At 40.1% G+C, this 18,168-nt stretch overlaps 1 protein-coding gene across 1 annotated transcript; it reads right to left on the bottom strand.

The window, feature by feature from the left end:
• Nucleotides 1-914: 914 nt before the first annotated feature.
• On the bottom strand, nucleotides 915-15,014 carry clint1a (clathrin interactor 1a). Its single transcript, XM_023298201.3, has 12 exons — nucleotides 14,854-15,014; nucleotides 11,258-11,362; nucleotides 9,401-9,497; nucleotides 8,786-8,894; nucleotides 8,181-8,345; nucleotides 7,707-7,890; nucleotides 7,341-7,560; nucleotides 7,142-7,232; nucleotides 6,574-6,639; nucleotides 5,803-6,092; nucleotides 3,419-3,629; nucleotides 915-3,306 (listed from the first exon to the last, which is right to left on the bottom strand). The coding sequence occupies exons 1-12, from the start codon at nucleotides 14,892-14,894 to the stop codon at nucleotides 2,999-3,001; spliced, it is 1,887 nt and encodes a 628-aa protein (XP_023153969.1). The 5' UTR covers nucleotides 14,895-15,014; the 3' UTR covers nucleotides 915-2,998.
• Nucleotides 15,015-18,168: the final 3,154 nt, after the last annotated feature.

The following is an 18,168-nucleotide window of genomic DNA, read 5'->3' as shown; positions in this document are numbered from 1 at the left end:
TAACCAAAAGATGTTTTTCTGTTTTTCTCGGACCCAAGTCCCAGTCACTCGGCAGTTGTTTTCGGGCATCTCGAGGGTTGCTTTCGGGCCGCATGTGGCCCGCGGGCCGCTAGTTGAATAGGGCTGCTTTAGATGGTTGGAAAGGGGTCATTGGGGGGTGGGCCAGTTGTGAGGGGCCCGCGGGCCGGATGTGGCCCGCGGGCCGCCAATTGAATAGGTCCGATCTACTGTATATGTTACTTTTCATATATCAGAATATTATTAGTGTAGCCCATTTAACAGTCCTCTCCAGAGAGGAAAAATGGGGTCAATTGTTTAATGTAAGCTGTGTTTTAGTTGTGTTTGTCATACAAGTGTGTTCCAACAAACCTTAATATAACAAGAGGAGGGCAGAGCACTGATTGTAAAGAGATTAGATTATACAATTTGTCTCCTGTGTGTATTATACCAGAGTAATCAGGCCATCTTTCTCACTAAGAGGAACTGTAAAATTCAACAGTTTGAATTATCGAAGGATTACACAAATTAAAAGTTATTTGACTGTACAACATAAAGCAATGTATGGAATGTGAGGGTTAAAGTTGAATTTTTGAAACATCTGTTGTGCTGAGCCACTGCAACAGTTTCAACAAGGATCGGATATTTCCATGTTGAAGTCATGCCCTTGTACTGCTCTCTTCTGATTTAGTTTCTGGCTCGTACGTTACCTGAACAGTGATGCAACTTGGCAGGGACAATCTATGTATTTGGTGTTGATTTACTGAAGGGCTTTCTTTATTATCGCTAACAATGATGTTAAACTCACATCAAGTAAATGTAATTTCAAAACCAAGTGCAGCGGCTTCACTTTTGCTGCTTGAAGCACTTTTGAATGAGGCTAATGACACAGCACACCAAATAACACACACCATTAGCAAATTTCAATCAACTGTTTAATGTTGTAGATAAAGAATCTTGACGTGTAAATCAAATCAAAATGGGAATAATGCAAAATTTAATTTTCTCAAAGGATTTTTCTTACATTTGCATATACTAGTGTTTCAGTAACAATCCCATTTTAGAGAGGACCAAAATGAATCAAAGTAGAAAACAAAATGCATAAAATAATCTCTACTGATAATAGAAAAAACAGCAAACAGATTTTGGTCATTTTAATGCCTCAGACACCGATGCAGGGCTACTATGTGTTAGTGTGCTCAGCCTCTCCAGCCCTTTGGGAGAGTAGGAAAGCACAACTTCAGTCCTCCCGGGGCTTCAGAACCCACTGCCTTCTCCTCTGGTCAGTGAATTATTTATCTCATCTTTGACATACCAAAAATGTCAGGCACCCAAGGTCCAATTTTGATTATCAATCACTCATACAAGGGTCAGGAGGCCACCATCGGCAGGCACTTGGACCACTGAAGAAGAAATGTTGTGTACATCTAACACGCAACAAAGCTGGTGTACAGCGGAATGGGGCTGTTCATGCTGTGATGCCCCACAACACATCTTCATCTAACCAACAGAACATACTGGGCGTGTACAAACTGCATCCCAGCCGGTAAAAGTGCTTCCTCTCTCAATGTTTTGTACCTGATAAATTGCAAAACACGCAGACTTAGACTGACGACTGTTATGTCAGTGACAATGTTTGCAAGATTTGTCATTTTAATGTGCAACGTTAATGAAGATGAAAGGTGAAAATGAAAGGCAGCATTTAAAAAGGTGCACATTTAACAGACAGACGCATTAGACAATCTTAATAACAGTCTCGATCAACACTTGAGGTGCTGAATTAACAGTAATAGGTCTTTCATCGGGGTGTTTTTGTAGCTCTGAGGTTATCACTGGCCTGAATACAGTGGGAAATATGGGGCACTGGATAAACAGAAGTGAATGGGTGAAACAACAGCATTTGTAAAGACAGCACACTTGGCTTGAGGCACAAGTACAAACACACTTCATGTTTGTACAAAGTACAGAAGCTCCATTCTGGCAGCTATCTTCAACTCTGCACAGTCTTACTGTCTCTTTCACAGAGCTTAACTGAAGAGAAAAAGGCAAAGGTCTTTCAGGCACTGTAACGAAGAACCCACAACCCCTGTGTGAGGTTTTTTCTACCTACTGATTATCTCATTTGGATGCAAAGTGATTACAATATTCTTAAGTAAAATATGCAGATAGATATCAATAGTAAAGGCCACAAATGATGGTCTGCTGGAGGAAAAATATCCTCAGATTAATCAATAGCTTCCACTGCAAACAATTATTAATTACTCCAACTGTACAAGTCTAGTTACATTTGGAGTGTGGACACTTATGTACAAAGAGAAGGTGTTAATGTGCTTTGTTACAGGTCTTAATTCATATCAGATTTGGTCTGTATGACACAACTCTTCACATTGTCACAGCCTCTCATATTTGAACTTCATAACTTATTGTGTGAGCTCGAGATTTCTATTTACAGGTCAAAGGAAGAGCGAGGACAGGAAAGAGGTAACTTGACATTCTTCGATGTATGCAGAAAGGTAAAATGGCTGATCATGTTATCCAAACTCATCATTCAGTATAGTTAATGTGAATGCGTCTCAAAAACAAGAAAAAAAGAATTATGCAGCTACCGATACATGTTTTTTTTTTTTGCTATTCTAGCGATTTCACTTGATTGAGGTTATAAAGCAAATCCCCCTAACATTCTCTCAGTGGCACTCTCTTCCTTCTTTTCACTGACTCATAACTAACCAACAAGGCACACTTATCTGTGTGTCTGACTGCCATCCCAGACCAGACAGATCATTGGTTCGAACAACACACACACATTCATTTAGATCCATATCGTTACATTACTTTTAAAAAAAAAAAAAGAAAAAGATAGGGAGATTGCATGATGTTGGTATTATGATAGTTGATATTATTCAAGTACTCTTTGTTTGCAGCTCATAACACAATCCTTCGCCAGTGGACGGAGAGAGAGACTGCCACCACTCCTCCTGATAATCTTTGCTCTCCAGTTCCATCACTTTCCAAAGTTGCCAAAGTCAGCAAAGGCATCGTGTTTGGGCTGTTGGACCATGGCAGGGTTCATCCCCATTCCCATGGCACCAGGCATCCCCATGGTCATAGCTCCCTGTTGCATCCCCATGTTCATGCCCATGCCCATCCCCATCATACCCTGGTTGGGTGCCATGCCCATGCCCATTCCCATTCCCATTCCCATTCCAGCACCAGGGTGCATCATAGGATTAACAGGTGGTCTGACTGTTGTAGGTCCAAGACTCATACTGGAAAATCCCTGGGAGAGCATGTTGGCAGGTGCCTGGTTACCTGGAAATAACAGAACACATTTTGTGAATCAATGTGCCAAATTTTAAGTCACATTTGACTGATGTTTTGAAAGAAATCCTGCAATTCATGTCAGATCTACTGATCCACTCACCTTGTTGGAGGGTGTTGAGACTGGGCTGGCTTGGCTTAGGGGGCTGCATGCCAGGGCCCAGGAAGTCCAGGCTGATGTTGACTGAATGATCTGACCAGGTGGATGGGAGGGATGCTTTGGCTCCTGCACCTTGCGTAGCTCCTCCCTGCTGCACAGGCTGGAGGGGCTGCATAGGCTGTGGTTGTAAAGGACCACCCATATTCTGAAGGGGCTGGTAAAGCCAAAGGTGCATATTAGCACAGATGCAATGTTAGAGAAAAACTAATTCATTCCAAAATCACAGACATATATACAGAGATACAACCATAATCCACATTAAAGCTCCAACACTGAAAAACATGATGAAAAGCTGCAGTTTTTTCATAATTCAAGGCCCTAACCCTTTAACCTGACCCATTAAATTCTCATACTGTCATAGCAATCTTCTAGTGTCTCCTTCACAACTCATTAAAACCATACATCTAAAGTAACTAGAGTAAAAGGGGAAGTGGGTTTCTTCAGAGTGAAACAAAGAATGAGCTTTTTAAGTAGGTCAACAACCTTTTAACATAGAAATACAGTCGACATATGCAGGCTTTTGTTGGGTTTTCACTGTTTTTGTAACTCAAATCACATTCTTTTCATTCTATGTCAGTAACAGGAGGAGTGGGTAGTTAGTGGGCGGTCTCTGGGGGAGATGAGCATCTGGTGAAGCTGAGTGTTAACTCTCAACTATCAGGCTTATGCTCAGTCTTTCAATCACACAAGGTATGTCTCTATCAAACAAACTTGCTGACTGATATGGTCAACAAGCAGCATAAACTGTGTGCAAGTGGATGAATGTGTTAAAAAAAAAAAAAACTTTTGTGCTGGAGTGTTGTTAGTTATTTATTTGCCACACCTGTTATATATTTCACACTTTATGTATCATAGACTATTTTGCACAGAACGAGCCTGTGGTTAGAAAAATAAAAACAAATCGCACAATGTGCCACTAGAACAGCTTCAGTGCAACTTGGCTCTGATTATCAGAGTCTCTGGAACTCAACTGAGGGGAGTAAGAATTCTTCCACAGGATATTCTGTCATTTGGTGTTGTGGTGGTGGAGATGCAGCGTGCTGTATAAGGCCAGTAATATACTTTTTAAGTCCACGAGGCTCCTTGTGACATACATATCGTCATCTCCCAAAGGGGCCTCCTAGCAGCACAAAATCTGTGTCCATACAGACAGTTCACGTTGCAACTATGCCACAAAGACAGTAGTACGCACAAGCAGAATACACAGATGCCGACCTACTGCACATGTACAGAATGGAGTCCTCCCTGTGGACTAGAAAGTAGTACAACAACAACTACTACTACTACTACTACACCTTTGTGGTGTCTGCAGCTGTCCGTGTGTAAGTCCACAAAGTAGTTTGATCAAAGTCTAACACACTGGCCTAAAATCTCCCATAGATCTTTAACAACAATGAGATTTGGTGATTGTGAAATCCACAGCATGTGATTCACATCATTTTTACACTTAAAGCATTCAGTGTCTATTCGTGGCCTTTGGATTGGGGCGATGTCATCCTGCAAAAGATGACTTCTACCAGGAATGAAATGTTTCATCACAGAATAAAGATGATTACAGAACAACTTTGTATTGATTTGCATTGAAATTTCCCTCTGAGGGAAAAGTGGAGCCAAACCATGCCAGCAAAATCCCCCCCACTGCATAATAAAGCCACTAAGCCACGACTCATTTTAGGGGTCAAAGATTTTTCCTCTAATTTGTCCCCTGTCTGTACATTGAACTTAATTGATTTTATTTGTCAGTACTGATATTTCGGGGTAAAAATGTAGGTTATAAACGGTGGAGAAAATGAGTATTTAAGGCCTCTTACCAACAACCACTGGCTTGTTGTGGCTTCTTGGGTCACTGTAATTCTTACTGATAGCATCATTTAAACTAATTCCGGACAAAGTTTCTGGACTACAATAAGCACTTTTCAAACAATATTTGTATTTTAACATGGTATCATAAGCACAAGCCTCGCAATACCAAATTTTCCTAGTTATACAAAGGTTGATTCAAATTAATCTGTTACAATATTTTAGCAGAGTCTCTAAAATATAGCAAAGCCCCTTTAAATCACCTAAACTGTATGTTATATTTTTATACACTAACAGTTACACCAACACATTTATCCGTGGCTAAAGAGAATATAATCACATGATAACCCTGAAATTATCAGTCAAACTCCATATATATGACGTCTAACAGTGTACAGCTATTAACTGCAGATATTTTGCTTCAACCTGAATTCCATTTATGCCCAATACAAGAGTCATGTAACGATATGTATATCAATGAATTATTAAAAGGAGATGCGTGTGTGAATAAGTGCAACCATGCATACCTGTGACCTAGACTGAGGCAGGACTGTGGAGCTCATGCTCTGAGTGCTGCTCATGCTAAAGTTGAGGCTCTGAGAGGAGGTCAGGGACTGAGCTGGTACCATCAAGTCAAACAGGTCAGCTGAGGCAGGGCCAGAGGCTGGAGCTGGGGCGGGAGCAGCAGCCAAACCTGCTGTCATGGCTCCAAAAAGGTCATTTCCGCCGATGTTGACGGTCTGAACAGACGCTGGCATCTGACCTCCGGGAAAGGCGTTCCATTCTCCAAAGTCTCCGTTGGTGTTAGAAGCTGGTGCTGCAGGGACAAGGAAGGAAAAAACAAGATGCATGAATGTCTATATCTACCATTCAAACAGTGATATTTCTGTGAGCTGTGTAAATGTCTAATTTTCAGCAAACAGAAGTCATGCTAGCAAATTTCAACCTGCTATAGTGATAAAGAATGAAAAGCTTAATCTTCAGTGAGGGCAGTTTATCCAAGATTCTCAGTGACCACTGGTGCCATATTTTAAATTTTCATTGAACTGGCCTGGCTTGTTGTCTCTCTCTGTCTCTCAGAGCCTCCTCCACCCCCACCAACTTCTTGCTCTGTCCCTGTCTCCTTGTCATCCATAACAGGAGTTGATGTGTGTCTGTTCTTATTATGCAGAGCAGGTAGCAGGCTCCATATGGCCAGGGCTCCCTCCCAGCATCCCTCTGAATATTCTAGCAGTACGGCTGCAACAGGACAGCATAAACATGCACACACTAACAAAAAAACCCCTCTTAAAACCAACCTGATGCAGAGGACAGCCCAGCAGAGGCGGCAGTTGAAGAGAAGTCAGCAAATCCACCAATCAGGTCTGCATCGAGAAACAGAAATAGACACGCCAATTTTAAACAAGTGAGCTCCAGGTGTCATTCTACCATAGTTAGCATTCCTTCAGTGTCAGGAGTGTAGGAGGGAGGGGAGGGGTGGGAGCAGTGGATAGGTGGAGGAGACCAAACATCTGTTCAGCTCTCCCGCCCTCACCATTCACTAGGGACTCCTCCAAAAACATCTGGTGCACTTAGTTCCTATACATCAACTCCCTCCCCCTGCTGTCCCCAAAATCTGAAGCTAGTATCAGCAGCTGGGCACCGCCACTTCCAACAGAGTCTAGTGTGTGCCTGTAGTCACTGTGGAGTTTGTTATGTTGTAACGCTGAACTAAAAAAGGTTATTCCTGGATTCACTGGTGTCTGGTGAATATGCAGCTACTGGAAGACATATTTTTCCTTTTGGACAGAGACTAGTGGTTTCTCTAAGTTTCAAGTCTTTGAACAATTTATCTGCTGAAACCAAAGAAATGCAACTGTGGTATACCTGAGGCAGCAGGCTGACTGGGTGTTGTGTCCACCATTAGCAGGTCAGCTAGGGCAGTACTGGAGGGCTGGGAGGCAGCTGCTGGCTGGGGCTGGAATAAAGAACATTGATAGTTAAAAAAAATCACAGTGCTAACATAATCAGACTTGTATAAACAAAGTTATATCTTAGTTTATGTGCTCATGTGTGCTTGTTCTACCTGTCTGGGGGTGGTATCCGGGCTCTGGTCTCCTGTGTAGTGGGCTGCAGCACCCAGGTCTACTTTCTTTGACGGTACTCCTCTCTTGCTCCGCTTTGCCGTTGTCTCTGTTGCTTGGACAATCTGTACACTCTTGGTGGTAACAGTCTCTTCTTCATCTTTGAATTCTTTTCTCTGCTGGCCATTGTGAGACGATCGACCTCTGTCCTCCTCATTGTCACTGCACAAAAAGTAACGTGTCATGTAAGACGACCAAATATGTTTTTCAGTAATGATGCTAAACCTTTTACAAATTCAGTAACATTTTGGTTTACACCTTTAAGTTTAATATGGTGCCAATATGCTAATATTGTGGCTGTGTCCAACCTGAATCGATCTGGCGAGTCGTCTCTCTCCTTCTTCCTAAATATGTTTATGGTGTCATCAATGGTGCTGCCGATTTTGTCGCTGATCTCCCCCAGTTTTTCACTGAAGGGGAATGGACCTTTATTCTTGTCCCAGTCGTCGTCCCACTTTCCTCGGCTGTCACTGGAGTCATACCTGTCCCCCGCTGGAGAGGAGGATTTAAAGTAGGTGGAAAAGGAAACAGAAGCGTAGGACATTCATTTCCGCCCATGCGTTTATAGTTATGGTTTTCAGGGCATATAATACACAGTAACAGCATAAAGTGACTACATCAGTTCCAGCTGCCTGTATTCAACACCATTGTCAACATTCACAAAATATCAACAGACAGGGGAGTAAGGACTGTGTAGGGATATGAACTTAATAAGAAACCAGAAGTATTTTGTATAGTTAATAATAACTGTGTTTATTTTACTTGCTCAACTGAGGACTTACAGTAACCACGGTATCCCATGCTGTCAGATGACACACCAATGTATTTGTCCTTGTTTTTCTTTGCCTTTTTCCGTTCTTCCCTAAGCCTGTCATCATCCTGGACAAACTCCACCAACTCTTTCACCTTTTGACGCACATTCACACCTTGGTCCTTCCCATGCTCATCTAGGGACAGAGATTTGATGACAAAGAAAAAAAATCATGAGTAATTAATTACAAACTGTAATATATTAAAGACACACACACAAACACACACGTCTAGGCAATAAATATGAACATGTGGGTGCAGAGAACACGGAGTGTCCTTGCTTGTAAACAGAACCTGAAACAAAAACATGGCTGGAAGAGTGAAAGCAGATTTAGGGCAGTGCGTGTGTGTGGTTTAAGGGTTTGTGGACTAAGCAGTGCTTAGGGCCTCCATCCATTCATTACAGCTCACACTGAAGCTATTGTTAATAAATACAAAACACTGCAATCCTGATGTGCAGAGAACCCCCTCACCCGATCAAAGCAAAATTGAAACAGCAAAATGTTTTTTTTTAGCAAGTACGCTGAAGCAGAAAAATAAAAAAAATCAGATGAGAAAGACCAGAATAATACCTTACCTACAAAGTGGTAGGTTTCTAACGATCTAAGGTCATACAGATGTTCTCTGGCACTGGTTACAACCCTCTCCGATCCATTCCTGATTAGATGAGCCAGCAGGAGCAGGGACTATGGAAAAGAAACACACACACACACACACACACACACACACACACACACACACAAAAGTAGATAGAGCAAAACATGCATAAGATTTAATTCATAACCTAAGTCTTGTTGGAGACATTTTGACTTTTTCAGGCTGGAATTTCTATCCTGTGGATATCAGAATTGTTCCTCTCTGAACTTAGAGAATCGAACACCATTTGAGGGATTATAATGTTTTGATTTAGGGTTGACTATGTTTATAGATTTTTTGAAAAAATCTATCAATTACAATACATGTTTTTGTCTCATATTAAGATTTGTTACTGACACCTGATTCTTGCCTGAAAGTAAGAGGCAGTGCAGTTAAAGTTTAAATCAAATGAAAACCAAATCTATGCTAATTTAGGTTGGGTCAAGTCCAAAGTTTTAGGCCTAATCAAAACTGTACTCAGCGGTAAGGCCTTCAAGCCTTGTGTCATAATTAAGCACACAGGTGTGTGGGATATTGCAACAGTACTCTGCCACACCTTGTAGACTCTCCTCCAGTTCTTCTTGTTGTCCCTCAGCATGCGAGCCCACAGCATGTTCATCACCTCTGGAAACTGCTCATACATGAAGGTGGCTCTGTTTACACAAACATTCACAGAAGACAAAAAAAGGAGACGTTTTTCTTTACTGATAAAATTTTACTATAGTAGTGCATTACAACTAACTTTTGTACCAGTTCGTCCTTAAAACAGCCTTCAGCTAAAGACTCTGTTGAACTACAAAACCCCAGGAAGTGAAAGAAGCATTTCAGGAACTACAGGTTCATTTAGCACATTTGTGTTTGTATATCCACCGCATTGAAAAAATTGCAAAGATTAGGCAAATCAGTAGCAAGGTCATAAAATAGCAGTTGGCTTTCGAACAAGTCAAAACAATCCAGTAGCACCAGACATGTGGCTCACACAATCCTGCACTTCTAAAATAAGTCTGGAGTATTGATGAATTTATCTCAGTTGTCTATCAAAATTCGTCCAAATGGAATTTTCAGACCCTCTTCAATTGACAAGATATTAAGTGTACAGCAACATCAGACTGTGTTAAATAAAGCTGGTTTCTGGCACAGCACTGGATTTCCAGGTACACTTGGTGCCACATGTTGTACAACCCTACCAAAGGATGATCTGTGCTGTCAGTTGAAAATAAGAAAAAAAAATCCCTTGTCCATTTAATACTAATCAAGTGAATATTTTTATTTTGTATCACTCTATTCAACAAACTAAATCCGTTTTTAAAATATCTGTCAATCCATTTATTTGTGAACCTGTACAGATGGATACTTATGAGCCAGTCCCTGTAGACAAAGTGAGAAAGTTAATACATGAAACGTGGGCTGTGCACCACATCATGTTCCTTTTTTATTTTACTTACAGTGCGTACTGAAGCTGTCCTTACAAAGTATGCATGCAGTATGCACACAAATTGGGACATACAATTCATCATAATAATGTTCTTTAAGCTTTAACAGTTTGCAATGTAAAATGACCTGTCATCAGCTCAAACTGTTTTATATGACACACTGTGACATATGTGACGCATTTTCCGCTGTGCAGAGCATTGTGGGTCAAAATGACCTGAAAAACATGCTGGCTTGCATACTGCCAAATGCAGTCAGGTGCAGTAGGACATCCTGGTATACTGGTTTTGGGCACACTGCACTGACATAATAGATATCATGACATACTAAATCTTTTTCCAGCCATACTATGTAGTATTTCAGTGTGGGCATTGGAACACACCCAGTGAACCACACCCATTCTGCAAGGAACTTTTAGCACCATTTACAAGGACTTCTAAAGGTAAGATAAGATCCTTTGTGAATAAAGGCCCAGGGATATTTATAAACAGAAATAATGTTTTAGTGTTTCCTCTCTTTCCCTTTTTGCTTTTAGTACTTCACCATGAAATGACTAAACTAAGACTGAGTCTGTGTATATTTTCTGTCTCTCTAACTCCACATAATTATCAACTGAATATCAATAACAACACAACAAATAAAAGTTCCATCTATAGCCCAAATCTCATACCACAACCAGTGCTTGCAGCATTTGAATGAATGTTGCACTCCTGTTGTAGCAGTCATGTGGCTGAAAGCGATTCAGTACTGCCAAATGTAGAACAGCAGCGTCTAGGCTCCAGAAAAATACTACCTTGGAAACGGACTTTTGCAGGCAGGGCCCAAAACTTTAAATAGGTTACCATTGTCAAAATGGAGGCAAAGTTCCTGGAAATGCAGCTGAAAGGGGCTTTAAGGTAGTCTTTGTGGTTTACTCTTATTTACAAATAACCTTGGGATGTTTCAGCAGGACATGTTGAAGAACACAGTGTATTGTCCTTACCTTGCAATTTCACTCATCTGCTGTCCTGATGGTCCCCATGGGTCGTCATTGGTGGCCTCTCTGACCTTAGATTCTACCTCAGAGTAGTTCATCACCACGTTGGTTCTATACAGTATGATGAAGAACAAAAACAATCTTCACTGCTCAAATCAAGTGTTCAACAGGGTGTTTATTTTATTCAAAAATATCTGGCTGCCATTATGACCAAGAACATGGACAATAGATAAAAGGTGTTCCGATGACAGCCACACCCATGCACGTGTCCTTTTAGAGACTAAACGGACAATAGGGAGTGTTTGTGTGTATGCTCTAAACCCAGCTGACATCAAAATCTAAAACAAGGAACTAAACTTGCAAACGCAAATCTACACCTATTATAAATATGTGAATAAAGAAGCAGAATTAACAGTTATATCTGTACTTATCAAAGGCTGTTAACATACCAACAATCATGATGACTGCAGAACTAACAAAAGCAAATCCAGCGTGGCTTATATCTGTTAAATCAACTAATTCTTGTGGCACTCTGTGACAATCAGCACTTTGAAAGACAGAAAACACATGTTCATCCAGTGTTCAGTTTGTATAGGAGGTGTGCCTAGATGCTCAGGGAAAAAAAGATTTCTTGGGGAAGACATGTTCTACTAGTAGGATGTGGAACATTTCATCTGCATTACTGTCTGTTTACCTACTCTGCATTGCTTGTCAAGCACACCTTTGTGCAAGGTATTCTTAATTGCAATTTGAGTATTCCTGATTTGTGAATGGAGATTTAATCATCAATCTGATATGTATTCAGGAATAACTGGATAAACTGGTTATCTGGTCAATTTCTGGAATGCTTGCTGCACTGGGAGCGGTGTATCCAGTTCTAAAGCATTGTCCCAGGAGCATGTTTAGCCGAGCCATTTTCCATCCCCAATGTGCATTTTTTGTCTATTAGTTTACATAAGAATGGCTTCTCATGGGATTACAGAAGTATAATCAATAACGAAACAGGCTTTTTATTTCAGATAATTAAACAAGCCCTGTCACAGTTTTAGTCAAAACACAGCGAGGCAAACAAGGAATTTGAAACTTGCACCTCCTCATCCCTCACTACTGCCACATCAGCAATGAAATGCACAGGGCCTGAAAGAGCAGCATTGATCTGATGGTAGGGTTAACAGGGATACACTCTCTCTGCAGTTCTAAATACAGGCTGTATTACTACTGAAAGCTGTACGGTATGGTTACCACTCTGACAACTTATGCTCTTTTGTAAAATTCTATCTATGCCAAGAAAACTATTTGAAAACTGCCATGCCAGGTAGTTTTAAAAAACTGATTAAAACCAGTCTGAGTTGGATCATGGACTGCAGTAACTTTATGTGCTGAGGGGTACCAGACACACATGAAACTCAAATTTAATTTTGATGGGGATATTCTTCATATAATACTTGGTTCAGTCCCAGAAAAAACTTTATATATGTTTGGAAATATGACCATCATAATGTAGTTCAGGATTAATTTAGACCCATTTAGTTTTAATGAGTCTTATGACTCTGTGCTATGTTACTAATTTCATACACCCTGCATTTATCTAGCTACACAGACGACACAGCTAAGATTATATTTTTGCATGAATGACAGCAAAAAATGTATGTAGTGATGCAACAGCTTATCTCTTCTCAGAGGTTTCTGCTGTCCTAGATATCAGCAAGATAAAGCGGAAGTTGTGATACTCTCACAGTGACACACTAACACACAGATTTCCGCTGTTGTAGTGCTGTAGGTGTCAAAACATTTCCCATGCAGTTACTCACAAACCCAACTGCATTGTATTTTTCAAATAATTCATGCTTTTAATAAAACAGGATGAAAAATGTTGCTTGCATTTCCTGCCTCAGCAAAAATCTCAAAAATGTTGATTAATGCCACCATCAGTGTAAACAATTACTCAAAGTTTATTCGCACACGTTGAAAAAAAAAAAGCATTTCCGTCAAAAAACAGGTGACCATCTTTTAATTATCTCAAGATACAAGCTCTTTCATCACCCACAATTTTAAGTAAACCCAGAGGATAATGAACTCCCTGACACAGAATTACAGAAAGTCATAAAATTAAGTAAATCTTGTCCTTCTTTCTACTGTCTGGCACAAGAGGTGACATTGACAGACAAGTGCGTCAGAGGACTACTTCATGGTTAAACTTAAGAACACACTATTCTGTCAGTTTACAAAATCAGTCATTAAACTTTTGATGGCAGTTAAAATTGTGTAATAGCCTACCACAGACCTAAAGTACAAAACAGCACGGTCACGTTTAGTCAGCAGCTGAAAGTAAACCAGAGTCCAAAGCAGAACAAAAGAGCACAAACCCCAAAGTGTTGCCCAGGTTCAGTGCTGGCTGGTAGAGGGGTACTAAATTACTGGCCAAGCAGGCTTGAACTTACATCGCCATCAAACTATGCAAAGACTCACCAAAAGTGCACAAACATTAAGGACTTACTGTGTGTGTTTCACATGTTTTATCTTTACAGTGCGTCTGACAATTACTTGATTATCTCCTGTTTAAGTTAAACCAAAACCTGACGGAAAGGTAAACAGAGACCAACCAGTTTTAGTTTTACTTAAATAATCACATTTTTGCTGTTAAGGCAGCAGCTGGACATCCACCAACAACTTGTAAAACACTTCAGATAATTGGTCACTTATTAATGATGATAAAGCAGTTAATTTCTGCAGTGGCTCTTAGATATCACAATACAGTGACAGATCACCAATGTGAAGCGATATGCCAGACATATTTAAACTGACTACTATATATTTAGGGTAGGATTAAGGGGATAATAGTTGCCACAGTCATTTTAAAAAGCTAATGCACCATGATATGACGTTGGACAAACTTTGAGGTGTTAAAATGTTTGCTAGTTCCACTAAACAAATAGGTTTGCTGGTAAAAAGAACAACCGTTTTACTGGGAAGACCTTTGTTATCCAGCAAAGTGTTGTAAATCAAAGTTTAACGATTGATAAAACTTACAGTACAGCTACTGTAAGTGTAACTTGGCTACAAGTGTCATTCCGATCACAGCAGAAAAATATAGCGTCCCTACACTGAAATAAGTTCTTCAAAATACTTCCAGACAGTGGTCCCCGTACTGAGGTTGGACAGTATGTCCGTTAACGTATAACGCATAAACATTCCCTGTTGATTATTCAGTCGAGGAGCTGTCAAACTAGCTTAGCTGCCGAGCCTACTCAACTAGCTGCCTCCGCCGACAAGCTACATAATTAGCTCGTTAGCTACGAGAGTTAGCTTGTACTGTCGGAGAAAACGCTCGACCGACACGCTCAGTGCTATCCGAACATTGCAAATGCCATAGCAGACTATCGGAACTAGCAGGTAAAATAACTGGAACAATCACGGGGAACTCCTACTTAGGACAAACCGCGTTTGTAAAAGTCAGCTAACTAACTCGCTAATAGCACACAGGCTAGCTAACTTGTTAGAGTGACGTGACGTCAAAGTTTTGGGTACGTGTCTCTTTCAAACAGGTAAACTACAGACACAAATAACACCGAACAGACGTGAAATAGTCAGGAGATACTCACGCTTTGTCAACCAGCTCCCTAACCTTCCACATGTTCAGCATGATGGCTCAGTGAAAAGGGGCTCGAAGCCTCGGCAAAACTCTTTACTCCAGACGGACGCCGTCACCAAACCTTGAACTCTGGAAAGTAAACTATTCTTCACCTCCCTTTCAAGACAGGAGGCGCAAACGCACCAACAGCAAACAGGAGTGCTCGCTACGGGAAATGCCCGTGTCGCGTCATCAAAACTGCGTAAAGGCAGCATTGGAGTTGTAGTTTTTAGTTAGTACTCAGACACATCCACTGATACTCTAAGTATATTAACCATTCACTGATAAAGAAGCACTGAACAAGTAACACACAGTTATTAGCGACTGTTGGGAGCTAAAAAAAATGAAATAAAACATTTACAGGAGGAATAGTGATTAAACTGTTCTTTCTGTCATGTTTCTGAGGGCCCCCTCCATCATGGACCACTGAGTGTTGAATATAGACTGTAAAAGTCTATTTACATATAACCTGTTTGTGATTGAATTAGATAACATATAAACTTTAACAATGGAAACAACTCACAAAATATCTGAATTAAATATGTCTAATATGCAAGATGAAGCGAGAATGTGGTTTTAAATACATAAAACAACAGGACAATAGGATGCATGACGTGATCATTTGTACAGAACAGCAAAATAAAGTAAAATAAAATTTAATAAAAAAGATTACAAAACAAGAAAAGTATAAAACTCAAAAAAAAATTACCCATAAAGAAAAAAAATTAAAAGTTGCTCATAGGGGATCCCGGGAATCCTTGGATTTGTATGGTTTATTTAACTCTAATATCCAGTCTTAGTCAGGCTAATCTCCATAATTAAAAATACTGTAGGGTTGTAACCTTGATATTTAATTCTTTTTAGATTAGTCCCTGTAATTAATACTACTGTCAGGTATCAGCATTAATATTTATTATTGTCATGTAATGTTATATGTTATCAAAATTTTGTAGGGTCAGGTAAACACACACCATAAATAACACTGTAGAGTCTTTATCTCAACTATATATTTTTACCTTTGTTAGGTTAATTCACAATGTCAATTGTATTTTTCTACTGGAAAGCACTTTGGTGCACTGACTGTTGCATTAAATATACTTTATAAACAATGGTGACTTGATGTGACTTTACTAGAGTATCAGGTGATGTATCGTCTGATATTTTCTTTATTTACTAGCATCAATGGAAACTCAGTGCAAAAAGATATGATAAAGACCTAGGTAGTGGTGAAATTGTAAATTGTACCAACATCAGTTTTCCATTGTAAGGATTTCATTCAGTGAAAATCTTTTTTTTTTTGTATTGTTAACATTTCCAGAAGTTGTTTTCCTCTCTTTTTTTAATGCCGGAGGACATATTATGAGTGAAAAAAAGCAGACAACACCTTAGCAGGAGCATTCCACTGTGTAACTGCAGTATATTGTTGACAGTTTCAAAAACAAAAAGTCAGACTTTCTGAGCTTCATTTGTAACAAACCTAAGGAACCAATGACAGCAGCTTCCAGGGTGGGGCTTTCTCTATCGTTTTGCTTCTTCAGACTCAGTGTCTGAATTGCGTAACTGCAACAGACTTACCTGATGTCACCTGGCAGGTGACTGAGTGCAAGAAGCTGCAAAGGCTTGGAATGATATGAATCGGAACTGGACAACACTCTGTGACCTACCTCTTACATCCAAACATTTTTCATACTGTTATGTATTAGGTGCTTTTTAGAAACAACTTTTAATTTTTTTCATTCATGAGCTCACCATTTAAGGGAAAGCATAGCTGGAATTCATCATTCTGTTCTGTCATCAAGGACAAACAGCTACACATACTTCCTGCTATGAATCATCAGTTAGCTATCTGTTTGTACTGATATGTAAGCACCTTTTCTCTTATGACGTTAGGGTTTATTGCTCCTTCCATGCTTGTTTGCCTACCTGTTGTTTTTATTTATTAATTTTTCTTTCATAACACTTCTAGCTTTCCCAGGTAACCCCATGTTTAGCATCACAACACTATGAACTATGGGCAACTCCCTCACACAAACTTGTGAAAAGTGTGCATAAGAGGCTCAAAATGCACTTGGCAATTTGTGGACATCAGGATTGGGCTTTACACTTAAACAGCTCATTGGTGAGCTGGTGTGCTCTAGCTGCAGTGAGCATGGAGGGGTGAATGGAGAGAGAGGTGGGGACTTCATAAATCTGCACTCTAGAGGGAGAAACTGTGTAGAAATACACCTAAGCCATTTTAATAGAATAGAATGTCTTTACTGACATTGTGTATACAGTGTGCAATGAAGTCAAGCAGCAATCGGGTCTGCACATTCACATAATCAGACATTTTCAGAAGTTCAATAAGATATGTGCAAATATGAACAGTTAGTAGAAATAAAGAATGTGCAACTGTATTTCAAAAATAGCGGGATAGCTTATTCTTTTAAAGACAGCTTATTTTGTACAATAGGAATTATAAAACTAGTAGAGTGACTGATGTTTCACTTCTGGATCTTGCACATTGTTGAACATGTACGAAAAATTATGGCTCAAGTGAAAGGCATAAAGGCATCATTTCAATGGCAAAAGAACTTCTAAACGTGCAACTTTGATGCATGTCAGTGTGTTTTAATGGGTAAATCTGCAACCAGAGAGGGAATTTATATTTTTGCTCTCCCTACCTGTATTATAATGTAGTATTGATTTTGATATCATCCAGTAACACCATTTTACTCTCAAATGACTAGTTAATTCCACTTTTAATTGACACGCTTTGGCTTTCCCTGAGCACGGCTTATTGCACTCTTGCAAAATCTGTCTTTTTTTGTCCAAATGTGCTCCAGCTTTCCCCAAAAACTAAGGCCTACATCACAGTCAGCAGGTCAGCAGCCTGTGTGTTCACTATCCCTCCTCATCTGGCATTCAGGCATGCTACAATGACCCAGTGATGCTGTGTGACAGGCCAGGCAGAGCACTGGCTGTTTGTGTCAATCCAGATCAATCACTCCCTCTTCTGGACGGACAACGCCATCAACGCGCAGAAAGGTCACCGAGTGTGCTCAAGCCAGGCCTGATGTGGTGAGCAGGGAGGTCAGCCTGGTAAGTGGGCATCCTCGACTGGCTGAGCGTCACATTAAATATGGATACGGTCAGTTTATCTGTAAGATAAATTGTTATTCCAGGGTTAATTTTTGTAAAGCAAGAATAAAATGATCGACAGTAGTCATTTCATCCGTCTTGAAATATTTTTCTTTCTTTTTTTAATTCTCTTGTGACCGGGCGTGTGCAAAAAGTATTAAGGCTC

The sequence above is a fragment of the Amphiprion ocellaris genome, chromosome 13, assembly GCF_022539595.1.
Source record: "Amphiprion ocellaris isolate individual 3 ecotype Okinawa chromosome 13, ASM2253959v1, whole genome shotgun sequence".
Lineage (NCBI taxonomy): Eukaryota > Metazoa > Chordata > Actinopteri > Pomacentridae > Amphiprion > Amphiprion ocellaris.
The sequence above is the reverse complement of the archived record's forward strand: the minus strand, read 5'-3'. Positions and strand labels throughout refer to the sequence as shown.

Bases quoted from the DNA above. Each gene is read 5' to 3' on its own strand.
- clint1a (XM_023298201.3), bottom strand. From the start codon at position 14,894: ATGCTGAACATGTGGAAGGTTAGGGAGCTGGTTGACAAAGC. The intron at 9,498-11,257 runs GTAAGGACAATA...TTGTGTAAACAG, and splicing joins CAGATGAGTGAAATTGCAAG to AGCCACCTTCATGTATGAGC. The intron at 7,233-7,340 runs GTAGAACAAGCA...TCTTTATTCCAG, and splicing joins CGGATACCACCCCCAGACAG to CCCCAGCCAGCAGCTGCCTC.